Source organism: Tamandua tetradactyla, chromosome 13 (assembly GCF_023851605.1).
Source record: "Tamandua tetradactyla isolate mTamTet1 chromosome 13, mTamTet1.pri, whole genome shotgun sequence".
In the NCBI taxonomy this organism is placed as follows: Eukaryota; Metazoa; Chordata; class Mammalia; order Pilosa; family Myrmecophagidae; genus Tamandua; species Tamandua tetradactyla.
Genome location: NC_135339.1, coordinates 46,263,313 through 46,287,135, shown reverse-complemented (window position 1 = coordinate 46,287,135; position 23,823 = coordinate 46,263,313). Strand labels below are relative to the sequence as shown.

The following is a 23,823-nucleotide window of genomic DNA, read 5'->3' as shown; positions in this document are numbered from 1 at the left end:
TAGGTAATTCTGTTTTCTTGACTCAGGACCATGTCTGGACGAAGACTACGGGAGGCTGTTCAAGCAGTAAGCTAAAAATGAAATTCCTAAATTCCAAATTCTAAATGCTTTCATGTTTGGCAAAGAAGAAAAAATTCCCTATCTTTATGATCTGGTATCTTTCCTAAATCGGCCAGCATTTTACACTTCTTCAAAGTAGTGGTTAAATGTGGATATGTGGATATATACTACCCATATTATAAAGGCCAAACTTTAAAAATATAAGAAAATTATGGTCATGTGGAAAATACTTTATTGTATGTGTGTTTTAATAATTTAACAACTGATAATGGATTTGTGGATTAACTAGTAAATAAACCCTAGGCATCTTAATATCTTAAAGTTCTGTGAACAGTTTAAATAAAATGTATCACGTTTGAATTCTATATTTTATCTTCACTTCTGATTTTCTTTATATTCAGGAAGTATTGAAAAAGGCCCGCAAATGACAAAATTAAGGAGCTGAAAATAACTACTCTGGTTAGGAAATTGAAGGTTCTACTTCTGCAAATGCAATCATTAAGATATTCATCGACGCTTTGACTCACCTAACTATAGTGCTGAGTTATAGCTCTAAATTTTCACCAAAGATTGCTTGATACCTCTGCATTGCCAGGAATTTTTTATCATTAGGGAGAATGTTGCTAAGAGAACCCTCTTACACTGATTATTCACATCTATGATAGTGTGTTAAGTCTAGCTGGAATGAGAGTATACTTAAGGATGAAGAGTAATTTATTGGTCTCTGCCTTTCCTCTCTAGGAATTTGCCTCTTATGGGATGCAGAATATGACTGTTGTTGTTTCAGGTCTATGCAATGTCTATACACATTACATTACCACCTATGAAGAATACCAGGTAAAGCAAAGAGTTATAATCATTTAAATAAATTATACCCTGTTTAAGTCTGTCTATCAAATGCCAGTGTTCTTTCTAGACTTCCCAGATCATGTTTCTGGGAGACAATTTTGCCTTAGAGCAGAGAAGAGAATAATAGGCCAGAGCTTGTATTTGGGTGTTCCAGGTTCACTATTTCCAAGTTCAGGTCAGAAATCTAGTTCCACGGACTTCCACTTTTCCTGAAATCAATTACTTTGTCAGGGGCACTGGTAATAAGCCTGGGTTGTGGCATGCAGCATTCCTAACTCTATCCATAATGCATCTTGTGCCTTAACCCTCAATAGCACCTGGGAAAATTCTCCTTGACAGCTACTATTTGTTGAATGCATTAGCTAAGCACTTTGCACACATGATCATAAGTAATCCTCACAGTAATGATTGGATATTATTAGATCTGTGATACAGATTAAGAAACAGAATCTCGAAGACAGATTTTGGGGTGTTAGGCAGTCTATTCTCCTGCAACACGTGTAGTAATAAACTTTTACTCTCTTGGAAACCCCAGTGTCTCAGGAATTGGTAATTGTGTATGTTGGGCAGAAAAACCGACATCCTTTGTCTGGTAACAATTTGGTGACACAGATGGGATGAACGCCCGAATCTCTGGAGCCCCAGCAGAGCAGGTGAGCAAGATAACTGCGCATTTTGTGAACATTGGAGTTTCTCTGTTCAGCCAGCATTCTAGAGACTTTTGGCTCTTTAAGAAAGCCTCAAAGAGAGAAACCATTTCCAGATCCAAGCCCCAGGACCTCTGACTGGAATTGGAGACATAGTCTGTGAATGAAGGAGAATCACCAGGAGTCCAGTTAAAAACGAGTGTAGACTTCCTGGAAGATGGCGGCTTAGTAAGACGCGCGGATCTTAGTTTCTTCTCCAGGACACCTACTAGGGGAGTAGAAACGATACAGAAAGCGCCCAAAGCCACAACAGAGATAAAAAAGACAGCGTACCCTATCCTGGAACGGCTGGCTGGCTGAGAGAAGCAGCTCGGGTGAGATCGCCGAGGCGCGCGGGCCTTACCGGGCGGGGTGGCAAGCGGCCGGAGTTACTCCCTTCCCCCTTCCCGGGCCGGCTGGGAGAATTGGAGAGGCGGTCCCCTGAAACAAAGACGGCTGGCGCCCACACCACGCGCAGCCCCCGACCAACTGAGAGAATTGGATCGGAAACCCCCAGGCCGCGGAGAACGGTGACCCCGTGACTCCCGGGGAACGTGCACTCTCTCGGGCGGGCCGCTGCCGCTGGCGCCCTCCCACCACGCTTGTTGCCCAGGGCCGACTAGGAAATTCGGACGGGCTCTTTCCCTGGCTGCGGCGACCAGCAACCCTCCCTGCGTTCGGACCCCGGTCCGGCTCAAGCCGCTTCGGCTAGCGAACCCCCAGGACGGCGAGAGTTTTCCAAAGTTTAAGGTCCCACAGCACCTTTTACTGGTGGGACCCGCAGACAAACGTGTGCCACGAGCGCCACCTACTGGGCAGGATAAGAAAAACAGAACCCAGAGATTTCACAGAAAAATATTACAACCTTGCTGGGTCCAACACCAAGAGAAATCTGAATAAATGCCCAGACGCCAGCAGCAGAAGATAACTGTCCACGCTCAAAAGATTGAGAATATGGCTCAGTCAAAGGAACAAACCAATAGCTCAAATGAGACACAAGAGCTGAGACAACTAATGCTGAATATACGAACAGAAATGGAAAACCTCTTCAAAAATGAAATCGATAAATTGAGGGAGGACATGAAGAGGACATGGGCTGAACATAAAGAAGAAATAGAAAAACTGAAAAAACAAATCGCAGAACTTATGGAAGTGAAGGATAAAGTAGCAAACATAGAAAAAATAATGGATAGCTACAATGATAGATTTAAAGAGACAGAAGATAGAATTAGTGATTTGGAGGATGGAACATCTGAATTCCAAAAAGAAACAGAAACTATAGGGAAAAGAATGGAAAAATTTGAACAGGGTATCAGGGAACTCAAGGACAATATGAACCGCACAAATATACGTGTTGTGGGTGTCCCAGAAGGAGAAGAGAAGGGAAAAGGAGGAGAAAAACTAATGGAAGAAATTATCACTGAAAATTTCCCAACTCTTATGAAAGACCTAAAATTACAGATCCAAGAAGTGCAGCGCACCCCAAAGAGATTAGACCCAAATAGGCGTTCTCCAAGACACTTACTAGTTAGAATGTCAGAGGTCAAAGAGAAAGAGAAGATCTTGAAAGCAGCAAGAGAAAAACAATCCATTACATACAAGGGAAACCCAATAAGACTTTGTGTAGATTTCTCAGCAGAAACCATGGAAGCTAGAAGACAGTGGGATGATATATTTAAAATACTAAAAGAGAAAAACTGCCAACCAAGACTCCTATATCCAGCAAAATTATCCTTCAAAAATGAGGGAGAAATTAAAACATTCTCAGACAAAAAGTCACTGAAAGAATTTGTGACCAAGAGACCAGCTCTGCAAGAAATACTAAAGGGAGCACTAGAGTCAGAGACAAAAAGACAGAAGAGAGAGATATGGAAAAGAGTGTAGAAAGAAGGAAAATCAGATATGATATATATAATACAAAATGCAAAATGTTAGAGGAAAATATTATCCAAACAGTAATAACACTAAATGTCAATGGACTGAATTCCCCAATCAAAAGACATAGATTGGCAGAATGGATTAAAAAACAGGATCCTTCTATATGCTGTCTACAGGAAACACATCTTAGACCCAAAGATAAACATAGGTTGAAAGTGAAAGGTTGGGAAAAGATATTTCATGCAAATAACAACCAGAAAAGAGCAGGAGTGGCTATACTAATATCCAACAAATTAGACTTCAAATGTAAAACAGTTAAAAGAGACAAAGAAGGACACTATATACTAATAAAAGGAACAATTAAACAAGAAGACATAACAATCATAAATATTTACGCACCGAATCAGAATGCCCCAAAATACGTGAGGAATATACTGCAAACACTGAAAAGGGAAATAGACTCATATACCATAATAGTTGGAGACTTCAACTCACCACTCTCATCAAGGGACAGAACATCTAGACAGAGGATCAACAAAGAAATAGAGAATCTGAATATTACTATAAATGAACTAGACTTAATAGACATTTATAGGACATTACATCCCACAACAGCAGGATACACCTTTTTCTCAAGTGCTCATGGATCATTCTCAAAGATAGACCATATGCTGGGTCACAAAGCAAGTCTTAACAAATTTAAAAAGATTGAAATCTTACACAACACTTTCTCGGACCATAAAGGAATGATGTTGGAAATCAATAATAGGCAGAGTGCCAGAAAATTCACAAATACGTGGAGGCTCAACAACACACTCCTAAACAACGACTGGGTCAAAGAAGAAATTGCAAGAGAAATTAGCAAATACCTCGAGGCGAATGAAAATGAAAACACAACATATCAAAACTTATGGGACGCAGCAAAGGCAGTGCTAAGAGGGAAATTTATTGCTCTAAATGCCTATATCAGAAAAGAAGAAAAGGCAAAAATTCAGGAATTAACTATCCATTTGGAAGAACTGGAGAAAGAACAGCAAGCTAACCCCAAAGCAAGCAAAAGGAAAGAAATAACAAAGATTAGAGCACAAATAAATGAAATTGAAAACATGAAAACAATAGAGAAAATCAATAAGGCCAGAAGTTGGTTCTATGAGAAAATCAATAAGATTGATGGGCCCTTAGCAAGATTGACAAAAGGAAGAAGAGAGAGGATGCAAATAAATAAGATCAGAAATGGAAGAGGAGACATAACTACTGACCTCACAGAAATAAAGGAGGTAATAACAGGATACTATGAACAACTTTACGCTAATAAATACAACAATTTAGAGGAAATGGACGGGTTCCTGGAAAGACATGAACAACCAACTTTGACTCAAGAAGACATAGATGACCTCAACAAACCAATCACAAGTAAAGAAATTGAATTAGTCATTCAAAAGCTTCCTAAAAAGAAAAGTCCAGGACCAGACGGCTTCACATGTGAATTCTACCAAACGTTCCAGAAAGAATTAGTACCAATTCTCTTCAAACTCTTCAAAAAAATCGAAGTGGAGGGAAAACTACCTAATTCATTCTATGAAGCCAACATCACCCTCATACCAAAACCAGGCAAAGATATTACAAAAAAAGAAAACTACAGACCAATCTCTCTAATGAATACAGATGCAAAAATCCTCAATAAAATTCTAGCAAATCATATCCAACAACACATTAAAAGAATTATACATCATGACCAAGTAGGATTCATCCCAGGTATGCAAGGATGGTTCAACATAAGAAAATCAATTAATGTAATACACCATATCAACAAATCAAAGCAGAAAAATCACATGATCATCTCAATTGATGCAGAGAAGGCATTCGACAAGATTCAACATCCTTTCCTGTTGAAAACACTTCAAAAGATAGGAATACAAGGGAACTTCCTTAAAATGATAGAGGGAATATATGAAAAACCCACAGCTAATATCATCCTCAATGGGGAAAAATTGAAAACTTTCCCCCTAAGATCAGGAACAAGACAAGGATGTCCACTATCACCACTATTATTCAACATTGTGTTGGAGGTTCTAGCCAGAGTAATTAGACAAGAAAAAGAAATACAAGGCATCAAAATTGGAAAGGAAGAAGTAAAACTATCACTGTTTGCAGACGATATGATACTATACGTCGAAAACCCGGAAAAATCCACAACAAAACTACTAGAGCTAATAAATGAGTACAGCAAAGTAGCAGGTTACAAGATCAGCATTCAAAAATCTGTAGCATTTCTATACACTAGTAATGAACAAGCTGAGGGGGAAATCAAGAAACGAATCCCATTTACAATTGCAACTAGAAGAATAAAATACCTAGGAATAAATTTAACTAAAGAGACAAAAAACCTATATAAAGAAAACTACAAAAAACTGCTAAAAGAAATCACAGAAGACCTAAATAGATGGAAGGGCATACCATGTTCATGGATTGGAAGACTAAATATAGTTAAGATGTCAATCCTACCTAAATTGATTTACAGATTCAATGCAATACCAATCAAAATCCCAACAACTTATTTTTCAGAAATAGAAAAACCAATAAGCAAATTTATCTGGAAGGGCAGGGTGCCCCGAATTGCTAAAAACATCTTGAGGAAAAAAAACGAAGCTGGAGGTCTCGCGCTGCCTGACTTTAAGGCATATTATGAAGCCACAGTGGTCAAAACAGCATGGTATTGGCATAAAGATAGATATATCAACCAATGGAATCGAATAGAGTGCTCAGATATAGACCCTCTCATCTATGGACATTTGATCTTTGATAAGGCAGTCAAGCCAACTCACCTGGGACAGAGCAGTCTCTTCAATAAATGGTGCCTAGAGAACTGGATATCCATATGCAAAAGAATGAAAGAAGATCCATCTCTCACACCCTATACAAAAGTTAACTCAAAATGGATCAAAGATCTAAACATTAGGTCTAAGACCATAAAACAGTTAGAGGAAAATGTTGGGAGATATCTTATGGATCTTACAACTGGAGGCAGTTTTATGGACCTTAAACCTAAAGCAAGAGCACTGAAGAAGGAAATAAATAAATGGGAACTCCTCAAAATTAAACACTTTTGTGCATCAAAGAACTTCATCAAGAAAGTAGAAAGACAGCCTTCACAATGGGAGACAATATTTGGAAATGATATATCAGATAAAGGTCTAGTATCCAGAATTTATAAAGAGATTGTTCATCTCAACAACAAAAAGACAGCCAACCCAATTACAAAATGGGAAAAAGACTTGAACAGACACCTCTCAGAAGAGGAAATACGGATGGCCAAGAGGCACATGAAGAGATGCTCAATGTCCCTGGCCATTAGAGAAATGCAAATCAAAACCACAATGAGATATCATCTCACACCCACCAGAATGGCCATTATCAACAAAACAGAAAATGACAAGTGCTGGAGAGGATGCGGAGAAAGAGGCACACTTATCCACTGTTGGTGGGAATGTCAAAGGGTGCAACCACTGTGGAAGGCAGTTTGGCGGTTCCTCAAAAAGCTGAATATAGAATTGCCATACGACCCAGCAATACCATTGCTAGGTATCTACTCAAAAGACTTAAGGGCAAAGACACAAACGGACATTTGCACACCAATGTTTATAGCAGCATTATTTACAATTGCAAAGAGATGGAAACAGCCAAAATCTCCATCAACAGAAGAGTGGCTAAACAAACTGTGGTATATACATACTATGGAATATTATGCAGCTTTAAGACAATATAAACTTATGAACCATGTAATAACATGGATGGACCTAGAGAATATTATGCTAAGTGAATCCAGCCAAAAACTAAAGGACAAATACTGTATGGTCCCACTGATGTGAACGGACATTCGAGAATAAACTTGAAATATGTCATTGGTAACAGAGTTCAGCAGGAGTTAGAAACAGGGTAAGACAATGGGTAATTGAAGCTGAAGGGATACAGACTGTGCAACAGGACTAGATACAAAAACTCAAAAATGGACAGCACAATAATACCTAATTGTAAAGTAATCATGTTAAAACACTGAATGAAGCTGCATCTGAGCTATAGGTTTTTTTGTTTTGTTTTGTTTTGTTTTGATTTTACTATTATTACTTTTATTTTTTCTCTATATTAACATTCTATATCTTTTTCGGTTATGTTGCTAGTTCTTCTAAACCAATGCAAATGTACTAAGAAATGATGATCATGCATCTATGTGATGATGTTAAGAATTAATGATTGCATGTGTAGAATGGTATGATCTCTAAATGTTGGGTTAATTTCTTTTTTTCCGTTAATTAAAAAAAAAAAAAAAAAAGAGAAGGGATAATTGGAGATGAAGGGATACAGACTGTACAACGGGACTGGATATAAAAACTCAGAAATGGACAGCACAATACTACCCAATTGTAATGCAATTATGTTAAAACACTGAATGAAGCTGCATGTGAGGTATAGGTTTTTTGTCTTTGTTTTTTTTGTTTTTTTTTCTTTCTATTATTGTTTTAATTCTTATTCTGTTGTCTTTTTATTTCTTTTTCTAAATCGATGCAAATGTACTAAGAAATGATGAATATGCAACTATGTGATGTTATTAAGAATTACTGATTGTACATGTAGATTGGAATGATTTCTAATTGTTTTGTTAATTCTTTTTTTAATTAATAAAAAAAATACAAAAAAAAAAAAAAAAAAAGAAACAGAATCTCAGGGAGTTCAGGGAGACTAGAGATTGTAATGTTTCTCTGTTTATAGTAAGTCAAGAAAATAACCCAAATACATTTTAACAGTAGAAGTTAAAACCATCCAGAGTCCCATAATTAATGATTTCTAATACAGTATAGCTGCTGGTGTGCCTTGGCAGTTCAAACAGACGTATACAGTCTACTTCTTGACAAATCTTCATGGATATTTGCAGTGGAATCTGCCCTGCTGCTCTCTGTGGGCTTTACTGAAGGTACCTGTCTTCTAGGAAATCCTGAAATCCTGATGAATAAATTAACTGGGGAAAATATGGATAGCAAAAATTACATCTTTTCCCCCCTAATCTCTATGTGTTATTTAACATTTTATTCAATTAAGAATTAAAACAATAGAACACGGTAGTATTAGCAGTACCTCTGCCTTCATCACTAGTAGGAACTGCAAGTAGTTTCATATCATAGACAGATATTGCAGACCTGGAAATATCTTACTGTCATTGCTTCTGGAAATCACAGAGTTATTAGGTCAGTTCCTAGTTCTTATTTAATAATGTAATAAAAGGCACATAAATTATTATAGTCACAAAATTGGTTTATTATAGTTTGACAAGTTTATTTCAATCTAAATGGCTTCCTTTGTGAATCCCATGTATTTTATTTTATGCATTTAGAATCATTATTCTGAGAGGGGTACATAGGCCTCTACTGACTCCCAAAGGAGTCCATGGCAAAAACAATGTTAGGAACCCTTACTGGATTGTCTTCTAGCCCAAGGACATGCTTCTGCAAGGATTACTATTCACTCATTTATTCAACAAGTGTGTGTTGTGACATACCATGTCAGCTATTGGCTGGGGGCAAAACGATGAATAAGATTTTGCCCCTGCTCTCGAGACTGCTAGAAGTTAATGGTCTAGGAGAAAGTACAAAGACTAAAGCAGATGATGGCATTTCTATGAAAGGCATGCACAAAGTGATTTGAAAACATAGAGAAAGTGCACCAATTCTGACTGAGGACAGCTATTGAGGACAAGAACTGGTAGGTTTTCAGAAGATGTATTATCTGTTTGAGTTTTTGAGAATGAAAGGTGCTGACTAAATAAAAGTTAGGCAAATAAAGGTTAGGAGGGTTTTCCATATAGAGGGAACTACATATGCAAACTTAGCACATTTAAGGGACTGTAATTGGTTGTATACCATAGACTAAAACTGGTGTTGGTGATGTCATGAGACAGGATATAGAGTGGGAGGCAGTGGTTTGTTGATGGAAAACCTTATATGCCACATTTTGGAGTTTTTTACTCATTAAAGAAGGTCTTTGAGAACTGCAGTAGGATTCAAAGAAAGATAATGTGGTCTTATCAACTTTGTAATTTAGAATGGTTACTAGGATGGCAGTGTAGAAAAGTACTTGGAAGGGCAAGCCTAGAGGCAGAGAACTGATTAAGATGCAATAGTTATGATCCGATTGAGAGATAAGGGTTTGAACTAAAGTAAAAGCAGTGGAGATGGGAAAATGGAAGGATTTAAGGGATTTTAAGGAAATAAAATAGCAAGACTTGTAAATGTACATGACATAGGATAAAGGAAGCAGAGGCGTTTCAGATAACTGCCAAATGATTCTTGCTTGGAAACTGGGAGAATGGCAGTCATTGAGATGAAGAAGGCTGCAGGGAAAGATGGTATATCTGGAGTGATGAGTTCCATTTTAGATTTGGTAGATTTGAGGATCCTGAGGAACAATGAAAGCCTGGAGTTCAAGTAATAGGAGATGTCTTTGGTTTTGGTTCACAGCTATGGTGGGTTAAATGTCCTTCTTCAGAGAGTACAGAAACTACCCATTTACCCAGGAGTTACTAAGGCACTTTTTTCCTTGGTTTTCTCCTGCTATAGGCCCTAGGGGAAAAACATTTGAGATTAGTGTTTATTTTACAGCTACTTACAACAGACGTAGGAGCTAGTCCCCTGTTTCAGATTAAATGGAGTACAGCCCAAATGGCATAAACCAAGAGAATCCCTTGCCTTTTGAGTGTAGGTGATGGGAGTCATTCAGTTTGGCTAGCAAAAATGGAAATGCCTGCTTTCCTTTCTCATAATTAATCTTGAGTTATGCCAGTGTTGAATTATGTTAGACCTTCAAGCATCATCCTTCACCAAGATAGGACACCTCTATAAATAGACTGAGATGTGCACAACCGTACACAGCTCTCTGCTTCCTGCCCTGCAGGTTCAGCGGTACGAGGCAGCTTCAACTATTTATGGACCACATACTCTGTCAGCTTACATCCAGCTCTTCAGAGGCCTTGCTAAGGCCATTGCCACGGTAACCAAATATTGTATATGTGTGTGTCTGGGGTGGGGATTAGGACAGAAGCAAAGAGAACCTTAACTCTGAGCGTTCAGTGTCTCTCAAAACCTTTATGGTTTAAAAAATATTATGGCTACAAGGTATCTGTAAGAAATGAAACTGATAGTAAAATTCAGATTAGTTAATATCCTTTGGTGGTGATGGTTTTTTTTTCCACACATGCTATCTTATATTATCCTTATAATCATCATGATAGTTAAGGAGGTATTGTTTTTTCCCATTTTTCAGATGAGCAAATAGGCTCACAGATGCTAAGGGACCAGGCTAACTATAACTGGGAGCTGAACCAGAGTTCTCTAATCTAATCCCTTTGCCAGCTGAAGTGAACATAAATTTTAATGTGTTCCCTTCCCACACTGTAATATCTTGGAAATGGAGATGCAGCTTCCAATCAGTAAAATCTTAAAATTATAATTATTAACATGTTTTTAGTTTCTGGTGGTTCAAAAAGTAATAATAGTTGTTATAGTCAATGGAATCTTAGATTTAATGAAACACAGTAGTATATTGGAAGTCACGCTCTCTATGCACGACTAAAATGTATGCAGCTATACAAGCTTACTTTGGAAAAGTGCTTAAAGGAACTTCACTTGTGGAAATCTTCCCTTTTGGACATAAGTATTTATGAAGCTGTACTGTGATGTCTAAAGATTAGTCAACAAGCAGGATAAAGAATGTGAAATAATGAACAGACCCTTTTATAATGCCAACAGCTCCAATGAAGCCTGGGACAATTACAGCCCGGTAAAGCCAATACAGCCCTTTTTAAGAAAGTGTTTGGATATACTAAATTGAAGCAGATGAAATTGCTGTTTTTCTAGGTCAAAAAACAGTAGGATATCAGCAGTGTCATCTGCTTCTGTCTAATTGGTGATCGTTTTTGAAATTTTGTACAATGTATTCATTTGGGATATATTTTAATAACCTAATTATTGCTTTATCATAGCATTTCTCTCAATTTTAAGTCTGATACTTCTTTTTCTAAAAGTATAACTATACTTTTCATGATAAAAGTTATATCTACTGATAGAATGTTCAGATTATCCAGAAAACTATGAACCCATAACCTAAAGATAACCACTGTTTAACTTCATTGTCATAGGACTATAGTTCTTCCCATGGATCTATAGTGAAGAAAAAAAATGCAATTCATTTTGAGAAATTTTGTTTCGCAGTCGACTTTATGGCTGTACATCTTAAAACTAGTTATCCGATCTTGAGAAAATCATTGAATATGTTCAAGCCTATTTTCTCATTTCCAAAATGGGCATGATGCTATATACTTACCACATATAGTTGTAATACAAATTAACTATATAATATGAGGATTAAAGTATACTGAAAACACATGAAAGGCTATTTCAAATTTGAGATTAGCATTTTGAGAACACTATTAAAGGTGATAAATTTTGTGGAAAGCATAGAATAAACCTGTCAGGATGTAAGTTGATTTTAAATGGAAAATATATTTATTATATTCCTTAATTAGCAGAGAGAAAGATGCAGGAAAAAGACTTGATACTGACTGGGTAAGAGAGGCTCAACACTTTTTAAAAATTAAAATAGTAATGACAGTGTCATGTTATGAAGGTTTATTCATGTTAGGTTCCTATCCAAAGTTGCACCATTAAAAACATGAGGGACTCAGAACTCAGACTTGGAAAGATGCTCCCAAGCTGGCCCTCTGACCCCTGGACCATATTGTCTATGGGAATGAAAGTGCTGCCTATGACCAAAACTTCCCTCTAATGACAAAATTTTAAATTATGGAAGTCTGGGTTCACATGTCAGCAAGGTTCCCCTCATATCTGGTCAAAGATTGTTAGCTCTTGAAATGTGGGTGAGGTGAAGGCATGTTGAGGGGAGGGGACCTGGGGAAAGGGCCTTTGATTCCACACTGTGCACCTTTAAGCCAGTGCTTTCTGTTCTAGGACACAGTAGCCAACCTGAGCAGAGGTCCAGAGCCTCCATATTTCAAACAACTGCAAGTTCCGCTAACTCCTAACATTGTGGATAGAACACCATCGGGCAAAACTTTTGGGGATGTACTTGAACCACTGAAACCTCAATACAGAGTGGTAAGACTTACAAAGAGATCTTGGAAGCGTTTTTTGGGGTGGTGAAAGAATGTTGTTAAAAGTCACCACCTGCCTTTGATCAAGACATATTTAGAGCTGCTGTTAGTGGTGATAATTTTGACAATTGTTCTTATCTCTGCATAGATAGGCTTTGCAAAATATAATAATGAGAATGGGCAAATATTTAGTTTTTGGGTGGAATTATGTATAATTGAAATTCTAAAATCCAAATTTTGGAACCATCAACAGCACCTGAAAGAATTGTCTCTTAAATTAAGGATAGGAAAAACATAGAAATAAAACACGATTTATACTATGGCTATTTTTATATGGATCTATTGATCTAGTCCCTTGCAACTTTGCTAAATTGGTTATTAGTTCTGGTAGTTTTTTATTTTTAAACTTATTCCTTAGGAATTTCTACCTGTAGAATCATGTCCTGTATGTCAGGTTTACGGATTCTTTTCTATATTCCTTTCCTGGATGCCCTTTATTGATTGATTGATCGATTGCACTGGCTAGAATCTTGAACACGATGTTGAATAGAAGTTGTAAGGCTGCACATCTTGCATTGTTTCTGATCTTAGGAGGAATATATATCTAGTCTTTCACTATTAAGTACGATGTTTCCTTCAGTTTTTTTTTTTTTTGGTAGATGCTCTTTATCAGATTGAGAAAGTTTCCTTCTCTGCCTAATTTGTTCAGAGTTAAATTTTTATTTTTAATCAGAAATTGGTCTTGGATTTTTTCAAATGCTTTTCAGTCTACTGAGGTCATCAAGTAGTTTTGCCTTTTAGTCTTTTAATGTAATGTATTGCATTAATTGATTCTTCAGATGGTAATCCAATTTTTCAATAGATTTGGAAAATTTTGCTCATAATTTTTTCAACTATTTTTTTTCTGTGTTTCCTTCTTTTTCCTCTCCTTTGGGAACCCTTATTACCCACATATCAGACAGCTTGAATTTGTCCCACATCTCACTGCTGTTCCCTTCATTTTCTTCAGTCTTATTTTTGCTTTATTTTAAATTTTGAATAGTTTCTATGCTATGTCTTCAAATTCAATAATCCTTTCTTCTGCAATGTCTAAATTGATCATTATATCCAGTATATTTTCTTCTCAGACATTTTAGTTTTCATTTTTAGATGCTTGAAGTTTAAAAATATCTTCCATGTCTATACTTATCATGTTCATTATTTGTTTTTTAGCTTCTTGAGCATATGGCATACAGTTATAAGAACTGTTTCAGTGTCCTTGTGGACTAACTCTACACCATTAATGGTTCAGTTTTGATTGATTTTTTTCCTTATTATGGGTAATATTTCTTTTGCTTGCTTCTATGCTTTGAATGACTTATTATTTTTTATTAGATGCCAGACATTTGTAAATTTTACCTTGTAAGGTGTGAGTTATTTTTCGATTCCTATAAATGTTTTTGAGCTTTGTTCTTTGATGTGATTATTAACTTGGAAAGAGCTTTATCCTTTTGATTCTTACTTTTAAGCTTTTTAGGCAGGGCCAGAGCAGTTTTTAGTCTAGAGTAAAAATTATGAGGCTTTTCAATGGGAAACAGGTGGGAACAGGAGATTTTTACATCTCAGTTTGAGTTTGAGGATTGTTCCCTCTGATTCTTTTAAGTGGTCCTTTTCCAGTCTTCAAGTAGTTCACCCACATTCATGCAGAGTTGAGGGGGCCCCTCTGCTGCTTTGCAGAGTCCTCTGTGATGATTTCTTCTCCTTGGTGCTACCTTTCTCTCATACTATATCATGTGACATTAAGTCTCTTTGGCCATTATGGATGTCCACATATCCTCATATCCTCAATGTATGGAGATTTCTAGCTTTTGCCTGAGTTTCACCTCCTTGTACCGTGGCCTATAAGCTCTCTGAAGGCATTTTGCTGGGGCGATTACAGAGTTAACTTATTTCCTGCCTCTTATGGATCACCGTCTTTCCTTATTTGATGACCACTTCTTAAAAACCAATGTTTTATACACATTTTGTCCAGTATTTTAGTTGTTTCAGGTATTCCATCTTGTATAACTGTAAGTGTAAGTTGTCCATGGAAAATTTTGATTTCTCTTATTTAATTTAATCTGTTCCATGTATGTTTGTGTGTGTTGGGAAGAAAAAGTTGCTGGGGAGAAAAAACCAAGGATTGAAGAACCTATTTTAATGTACTATCATTAATATGAACTATAGATCTAGAGCTTCACCTATATATGCTTCTACCACAAGCAAAGTTATTGGTTAGATGTTCTGGAATAATTCACTGGCCAAAAGTTCCTGTGTACGTTATTTCAAGAGTAATTTCTCTAAAATTTTTAGACGATAGCTCACTTGTTTAAATAGAGTAGAATCCACATGGTCATCAAGAATCCTAGAATATGTAAATAGTGTCCCAAATATAAGCGTGGTAAAGAAGCCATTTCTTTTTCCAGGGAGAAGTTGCTGAAGTTGTTTTTGTAGGTGCTAACCCAAAGAATTCAGCAGAAAACCAGGTATGCGTCAACGAATATTTAAAAAAAAATTCAATTTAATTTTGGCCTTTTATTCACTTTGAATATCCCTACAAAGGTTAAAAACATAAGGATAAAATGTGGCAACATGTTTTTTCCTTTTATTTTGTGGGTGTGAGAAAATTTTTAGTGTGTAGAGGTAATGTAGAATTGAATCTGGGAAAAGAGCACAGAGGAAACACTTAGCTAGGTCTCCCTATGACCATGTATAGCACAATGCATAGAGAACTGCATTGTCTCTTTAGAAGATGTTGATTTTAGCACATTCTCATTTAGGTATTCAGATTTGAAACTGTACTATTTTTTTTGGTAAAATAATCAAAAGACCAAGCAAATGAAGTGTATGTCTCGTTCCCTTCTACTCCTTTTTGGCCCTCTCTACCTCCTTCAGTGCTGTTGCCCCTGGGCCTACCTCTACAGTCATGGAATGACCACAGGTCCCCTGGAGGACACTGCTGGCTTGAAGCCCTGGTCAATGTGCTTTTACTTTTACCTGCATTGGCCACTTCCTATTTACTATTGGCATTATTAGAGCATTTGTTTAGTTAGTCTGAAAAAATGACACAAGAAATGAATATCCAGTGTCAAAGCAACAATATATGAGTGCATAAGGTAGAATGTGAAATTACCCCTCTCTCTACACACCTACTCTCCAGGGTAACCACTGTTAATAGTTTGTTACATATTTCAGACTTTTGATTTTGCCATATTTGTATGTATGTGTGTATATATAGTACACATATGAAAAGCATATATGTATGAAATATGCACATTAATAAAACAAAGTAACTTTACTTGTCTGTAACTTCTTAGAACGTTCTTGTACTATACAAACCATACATGGGCATATTCAACTTGTAAAAATTCAAATAATAAGGAATCATATAGAGGAAAAGGAGAGTGGGCATATAAAAGTGATTTCAAGATCAGACCTTTTACCATAGCTGAAGATGCATTCACTCTATCCAAAACCATTCTTCCTAGAAGAATCTGTCTTCCGATTTCTGTTCATTAAAATGTCATTATTGCTGTAATAGCCATTGTAGCAATATAACATCAAATATGACATTGGGAAAAAATGTTCTATTGCTTAGTCAATGGGAATTTGTTTGAGTTGATTTCTCTGGGAAGCCAAGTTATTTCAAGGTACTTTTAAAATGCATATAGCATTACTTTTTCTGAAGATATCAAAGTGTTATATTGAAACTGCAGGTTTAGTTGTCATGTGATAACCTTGGATTGGAGAAATACTATTGTCATTGTTGATATGCAGAAGCAGAAGGACACAGTGTTTCTAAGAATGCTTTGGAACTTGGCATAAAACAATTTCCAGTACCTTTTATTAATAGTAATCATCACATCATCATTGTCATCACTATTTTCCAAATGCTTATTTACTATCTACATGTTCTACACTAAGTGCGTTATGAAAAGTATAAAAGAATCTAATTTTTAAAAATATATTGTTTTGATAAAACATAACAACATACAAACCCATTCTTAACATATGAACATTACATTCTTGGTGTATAATCAATGACATAATATATCACATAGTTTTATATTCATCATCATGATCATTTCTTAGAACATTTGCATCACTCCAGAAAAAGAAATAAAAAGAAGAAAAATCTCATACATACCATACCCCTTACCCCACCCTCTCATTGACTGCTAGTATTTCCATCTACTCAGTATATTTTAACCTTTATTCTCCCTATTTTTTTCTATACCCCTTGCCACTCCCTTTCATTGATCACTAGTATTTCAAGCTACTCAATTTATTTTAACATTTGGTCCCCCTATTATTATTTATTTTTAATCCCTATGTTTTACTCATCTGTCCATATCATAGATAAAAGGAGCATCAGACACAAGGTTTTCACAATCACACAGTCACATTGTGAAAGCTATATCATTATACAATCATCTTCAGGAAACATGGCTACTGGAACACAGCTCTACATTTTCAGGCAGTTCCCTCCAGCCTCTCTAATACCATAGACTAAAAAGGGGGTATCTATACAATGCGTAAGAATAACCTCCAGGATAACCTCTCGACTCTTTTTGAAATCTCTCAGCCACTGACACTTTATTTTGTCTCATTTCTCTCTTCCCCCTTTCAGTTAAGAAAGTTTTCTCAATCCCTTGATGCTGAGTCACAGCTCATTCTAGGATTTCTGTGCCACATTGCCAGGGAGGTTTACACCTCTGGGAGGCATGAAATCTAATTTACTCTTCACTACTATGCAAAAATTAGGTTTTATTACCCCTATTTTATAGATGTGTAAGCTAAGACCTAGAGAGATTAAGTAACTTGCATTGACTAACTATGCCCTTGAAGGAGATTAAAGTAGAGAGATGGGGACAGAGAGCCACAGGCTTTGTTCCTCATATTCAGCTGCTTAAAGCTATACCCTTATCTCCACTTTAATATTCATTAGGTCCCACCCTATCTCCTACTTCATCTAAGGCCACCCCATGTCCCTCTGCCATGAATATGCAGAAACAAAGCTTTCTTCACAAGTCACCATGGTTATGAAATCTTCTTTATTGAATATAATCCATTATTTGAATGGTTAGAGAACTTTTAAATGATCCTGTGGCCCAACTTTAAATAAATGAGGAACTCAGTGAAGGTTTATTTGAGCACCTGTAAATGACAAGTAAATGACAGATGTGATGAATAAAGGTGATTCAGACACAAGTCCTACCTTTGAGGGATGCACAATCTAAAAAATTTTGAAGGAAATATATTTATGGGCTTTGCAACTTTTAAAAATATTATTCAAATCTGTACTTTATTTGAAGGTGAAATCTTGGCCTAGAAAAAATTGCTCTATTATGACATTTTTCCAGTGGGGGAAATAAAATCCTCTTATGATGTGAATTCTAGGAGCCCACTGTGGCAAAACATAGGAACTGCCTTTACTACCTTAGGACAAGGATGAGTGATTCATCTTCTTCAATTCTTATTTCACTTGGGGAGGTATATAACTAATAACTCATTTACCTGGAGGTAGAAAGGTGAGGAAATTCTCTCATTTTCTCTTCTAAATCTTGATGTGTTTAGCAAAAACTTGCTAATCTAGATCTATAAAGATCGATCGATCTAGATCGATAAAGGTGTCATGAAAAGTCATTTTTAAATCTCCAGTTCAATTCCCAATCTCTTCCTTGTCCTAGTTTCCCAAATTTTCTATCAGCTCGAAAATAATGCTCCATTCAAATTTCTAAAAAAAACTGGTAGTTTTTTTAGTAGTCTGAACAAATTAATACTCTGAAGACATTTCATAGAATTTTAAGAGGAACAGCCAAGAATTTGGTACAAGTTTGATACATTTTCAAATACACTATCAGTGGGTTAGCATTTGGTCAACAAGGGAGTATTTATAGACAGGGTTCTTCTGTTGTGCAGTGCCTGATCAATTATATTAATTGCATTTCAGACCCATGACACCTTCCTCACTGTGGAGAAATATGAAAACACTTCAGCTACATGGCAAATAGTGTATAATGATGCCTCCTGGGAAACTCGGTGAGCATGTCTATTGAATATTTTGTCCTGAAAACAATTGGGTAGTAATGCAGGGAAGACAAATGAGAGGACTGCCTCAATACATGGTATTAATGATACTAAATTCACAAAGAAACTTCTGCCATGTTTGGTTGATTTATTAGACTTCTGTCTGACTCTACGTTTTATAAAATATGCCTTGTTCTTCTATAAGATTTGAGGCTAATGAGATTATGACATTCATTCTTATATCCACCTGTTACTTCTTTTTTTCCATGACCACGGACATTGCCCCTAAAATCTGGCTAGGCTTTTTGCAAATTAGTTGAAAGGGGTTCTGAGTGAGGGTATTAAGATGACTTTGTAGAGTTTGACATTTCTGCTGGGAAAATAACAGTGATCCTATACCTGACATGTATTCCACATTTATATATATCCAGCAATTATTGATTTGAGTTGCTGAAACATGAGAGGTTTAAGTGTTTAGCTATTACTGACTCAAGCAGGGAGAGAATGTGCTTACTGAGTTTCCTGAGAGAGACATATCTCAGTGCCTTCGATTATTACTCTCCTGAGTTGAATAGATATTTTGAAAATTTGACAATGTTCTCAAGTAAGAAAATGTTTCTGTTCCCAAGTCTGTGAAATTCATACCATGGGACAGTAGCATGGAAGTGGATAAAATTTTTGGTAATTTGCATCTAATTCAGATTGCATCAAGCTAAGTGATCATTTGCATCTTTGTTTAGTTCATGTTGTAAATTGAAAATAGGAATTTGATGCTGTGGCCTATCTAACAGCCATATATAAATATGGGTTTACTTTATCTCTGATGTTTAGGACTCTAGGGTATAGGCGATTTTTTAACGAGTAATACATATTTATAATAAAAATGGGTTATACAGAAAATTAAAAAAATGATTTACTTTCAAAAGCTAAAAATCAGAATAGAAGTCAACCTTGAGGTTATTATATACAGACATCTGCCTTGTTCAGCAGCAGCCTCATCAAATATTTATTGAAGGCACTGGGCTATAACTGAGAAACATAGAATGTTTCTATGACAAACAAGGAACTTACTCTCTCCGTAACTGAGGACATCAGTCAGGTAGCTCCTTGGGTCCCACTGTATTTAGAAGAGCATCTGAACTCCTTGTCATGATCTGATTGAACTCTGCGTCTTTGTCTTGACCAGTCTTCATAGATCACTAACCCCTAATCTTGCCTTCTCTTCCTTCAAACACCAAATCTGGTCCTGCGTCAGTCACTTTGCATTCTGTTTCTTCTTCTTAGAATGTTCTCTCTACAGATCTGTGTGGGCTTTTTATATTATTCAGACCTCAGTTCAAATGACAACTGGTCAGTGAGGCCCCTGTCTTATTTTCTTCATTGTGTTTATCACTTTTAAAATTATTGATCAGTTTACTTGTTTATTGCCTTTCTTCTGACCCCAGGAGACCATGAAACCATGACCCCTTCCTATCTTGTTCACTACTATATCCTCTAGAATAGAGTCTGGCACATGTACTCTTTCAAAGATATATGTGCTTTGAAAAATGAATCTAGATGTGAAAAGAAGTGTCAGTTGAGGCAGGGTATGATAAGGGCTAAAAGGATGCCATTGCAATTCCAAAGCAGGCAACAAAACAAAACTAAGTGTGTCCTGAATATCAGGTAAGCCTTCCTGAGATGGATAGAGTTTAGGTACTTAGACAGGGTGAACAAATGAAGATATTTCTACAAACAGCCTTTCTTTACAGTTTCTGTTCTAGAAACAAGGGATTTATGTCTGTTTTGTTCATTGCTCTACCCCAATATCTAAAATAGTGCCTTGTTCATAGTAGGCACTCCATGACTATTCATTGAAAGAATGACTAATCACACATTTTTAAGAGTAAAATTGGGATTTGTTTGTTTGTTTGTTTCCCACCAACAGATTTTATTGGCACAAGGGATCACTGGGCCAGAGCAAGGCAGCGATAGAATGGCATATTCCAGCCACTGCTCAGCCTGGACTCTACAGAATAAGATACTTTGGACACAAGCGGAAGCAGAATTTGTTCCAATCTCCAGTTATACTTTCATTTGAGGGCACTTCCTCCACTTTTACAATCGCAGCTACTTAATGAATAGTGGGCAAATCATATAAAGATTTCACCATAAATGATTAACATGACTGATTTCACCTGACATGAATGTAAGCTACCCTACTGGCTTCTATAATCATCCCTGTTTTTGAATCGTTTGCTGCAAATGGGGCAGAGGTGTATACATGCATGCATGTGTGTATGAGATGTCTGTGTCCCGTTTATTTTGTTCAACAGCTATGTACTTGTACCCTGGGGCAGGTACATACAGCCTAAAGCTGTATTCCCTTGATTTCCCTTGGGGTGCTTGTGGCTGTTTAAAGGGACAGTTCCCTTCAAAATGAAACCTCTGAAATGTTAGTAAGAGTAGATCAAGACATGTGAATATTTCACCTTTTTATTTATAGAATTATTGAAAATTAAGCACTGAAAAAGTTTGGCTTGTAGAACTCATCTAGTTTTATCCTTCACTTTATAGGGGAGAAAACTGAAGTTCTGTTGATTTAAGTTTGGCATAAAGTTACAGAACCTTCCCTCCTCGATCACATTAAAAAGTCTTATGTAAATTTTGATGGTAAATGTATGAGCCCAATGAGAGAAACAGAAAATTAACATGCCAGTTATTTTTTCACATTCTGAGAGTTACCCCGGAATTGATATGCCTAGTTCAGAGTCGTTGTTATTGATGCTCAAATAATTTCTGAAATTGCCTTCAGAGCCCACTTAAAAGAAATTCAGACTTGTAATATTTTGATTATGCCTGTGTTTCCCTAAGTGACCTTACTCCAATTGATTGTCTCTTATTCTTGACTGTTTTCATTAGTCATATTCGCCTGCCCCCCACCGCCCATTACCCACCCAATGGAAAGCTTTGCCATTATTAGTATAGATGTTAAAACAAGTGTTACTAGCAAGGACCGTTGTCCTCAGTGGTGAGGCTGTAAATCTATTCATCTGTTCTTTTATTATTCATTCACTCCTTCAGGGGCCCAGACAATCAGAGAATATTTATGAAGGCTTACATCTTATTCACATGCTCAGCTTTGTACTAGTGCTTGGACCTTGACAAGCAATCTGGTCATATCTGGGATAAATAATAAACATCGAAAGATGACTATTTCAAAGGGGAAAATATTCCATCTGATATACAAGTTCGGGGGGGATGTTTAAAATCAGTAATCTTCAAGTCACATCTTGTATATCATAATTTTTATACATTGTAACATATCTCATGTCTCAAAGACGGAAATATGACAATCTGACATTGATTTCCTGAAAGTCCTAATTATATTTACAATTATCCAAGTTCACTAGAAGCTCCTAGTGTGCGAAGTAAATTTCCCAAACCTAAGCCATACATTAGTATATGTGCAAAAGCTTTAGCATTTTAGGAAAAATCAACCTTAATTAAAAAAATAAACCCTGAAGTCTGTTAATCACTTAACAATGCTTTATCACATTAGATTGAGCTTGGAATACTTTTTGATAACTCAGCACTGCAGCAGCTGTTTCTATGAAAGTTAACCACTGAAGAGTTACCTAATCCTAACTTCAAAGGGTAGTGATACTTTTTCCTAATGACACCAGAGTACTTAGTGTAAAAGTTCAGGGGCCTAGAAAAGAGCAGGTGATTGTGAAAGTAGTTGACCCCGGACAGATACATTAGTATACTAGAACCTAGGATATGGTTTTTAAAAGTAGTTCTCATTACTCAGAGGAATATCTGAATGGTTTTTCCCTGCCTCCTTTCCTCTCGTTGAGGATTTCCTCTGTCTGCCTGTGATTTTCATTATGTCTCATCTGATCCTTATTTACCTAGCCCTCTGGCTATCTGTATTCTCAACCCTAAATAACCCTTAGAAGCATATTCTCAAGCCTGCTGCCATCTCTTCCTACCTGCGGGGTTCTATTTCTGCTTTGAAATATAAAAATAAAATGAGATCCCTGCATTTATTCACCTGAATATAAAAGAACAACACAAAATGACTGGTCTGATCTGTCAGTATAAATACACCGAAGCAATGGGTTTATGGCTACTGCTGGGAGTGGTTCATTGGCGCTGAGACCATGTAGACAACACTCGTAAAAGTTCAAGGAGAATGTGGAAAATAAAGGATTGGGTTGGTGGGAGAACTCTTTTGGATTATATATTTGTTTCTCATGTTTAAGTGTTTGTGTTTTATTTGTTGTACCCTGCCTTCTCTGGTTTAAGGATGATCTGCCTTCTTCAGAAGGCACCAAATGATCACTATTATAGGTGTGTATCTTTTGATGAGTATTATATAATTCTCAGTATTCAACAGAATAATCAATAAGTTATAATTATACCAGGGAAAATATTTTTGGAGAGGTAATATAGACACGTGAACAATTTTTATCTTCCAAAGAGATGGAAAAAAATGGTGGAGTCCGTATAAATTAGGTTGGGTAGTAATCTAAATGACCTGTAAATAATCACCCAAATGTAAGGGTACCAATTCTTCAGTTACCTGCACCCTCTGAAGATCTGTTGGGAAAATACACGTTTGGCATTCTTTTCTGCCAGAATAACAAAAATTAACATCTTTCTAGGCAGGTTGCTCTTTGTAAAATTGTTTTATGAGGAAATTCTGGACAAAGAGGTCAGGAATGAACTTGCTTATAAGTTCTAATTTACCTAATTATGCCTCTTCTTAATGTACCAGATCTACAATGCTTTTTCTAATACACTAGCATAGGAAAATTTTAGTTAAAAGATTTCATCATCATTTGATTCTAGCATGCCTTTAGAACTTCTGAATGATGCTTTTGGTTCCTAGGTATCCACTCTGAACACACTGGTTTATACTATTGTTAGAATTTCATACTATGTTTGATTCTAGAGATGAAAATTTGCATATTCTCTGCACAATTAGTTAGAATGTATTCAGCTATAAATAAGGAAATAGACCTGATCAACAGTTGTCCAAACACTAAAGACATTTACAATTCCACATAGCAGTAAGTCTTAAGGTAAAAATTTTGGATTTGGTACATCCACTCAATGATGTCACCAAAGACTTAGGCTCTTTCCTTAACATATTCTTCT

At 36.4% G+C, this 23,823-nt stretch overlaps 1 protein-coding gene across 2 annotated transcripts in view; it reads left to right on the top strand.

Moving 5' to 3' along the window:
- ASAH2 (N-acylsphingosine amidohydrolase 2) overlaps positions 1 to 23,365 on the top strand; it is a 141,574-nt gene extending 118,209 nt beyond the window's left edge. For both annotated transcript variants that reach the window (XM_077125304.1, XM_077125303.1), the window contains 7 exons: positions 27 to 66; positions 802 to 897; positions 10,416 to 10,511; positions 12,488 to 12,634; positions 15,075 to 15,134; positions 18,602 to 18,690; positions 20,606 to 23,365. In XM_077125304.1, coding sequence (XP_076981419.1) covers positions 27 to 66; positions 802 to 897; positions 10,416 to 10,511; positions 12,488 to 12,634; positions 15,075 to 15,134; positions 18,602 to 18,690; positions 20,606 to 20,795 — 718 coding nt within the window. In that variant the 3' untranslated portion in view covers positions 20,796 to 23,365. The remainder of the gene's footprint in view (positions 1 to 26; positions 67 to 801; positions 898 to 10,415; positions 10,512 to 12,487; positions 12,635 to 15,074; positions 15,135 to 18,601; positions 18,691 to 20,605) is intronic.
- The last annotated feature ends 458 nt before the right edge of the window (positions 23,366 to 23,823 follow it).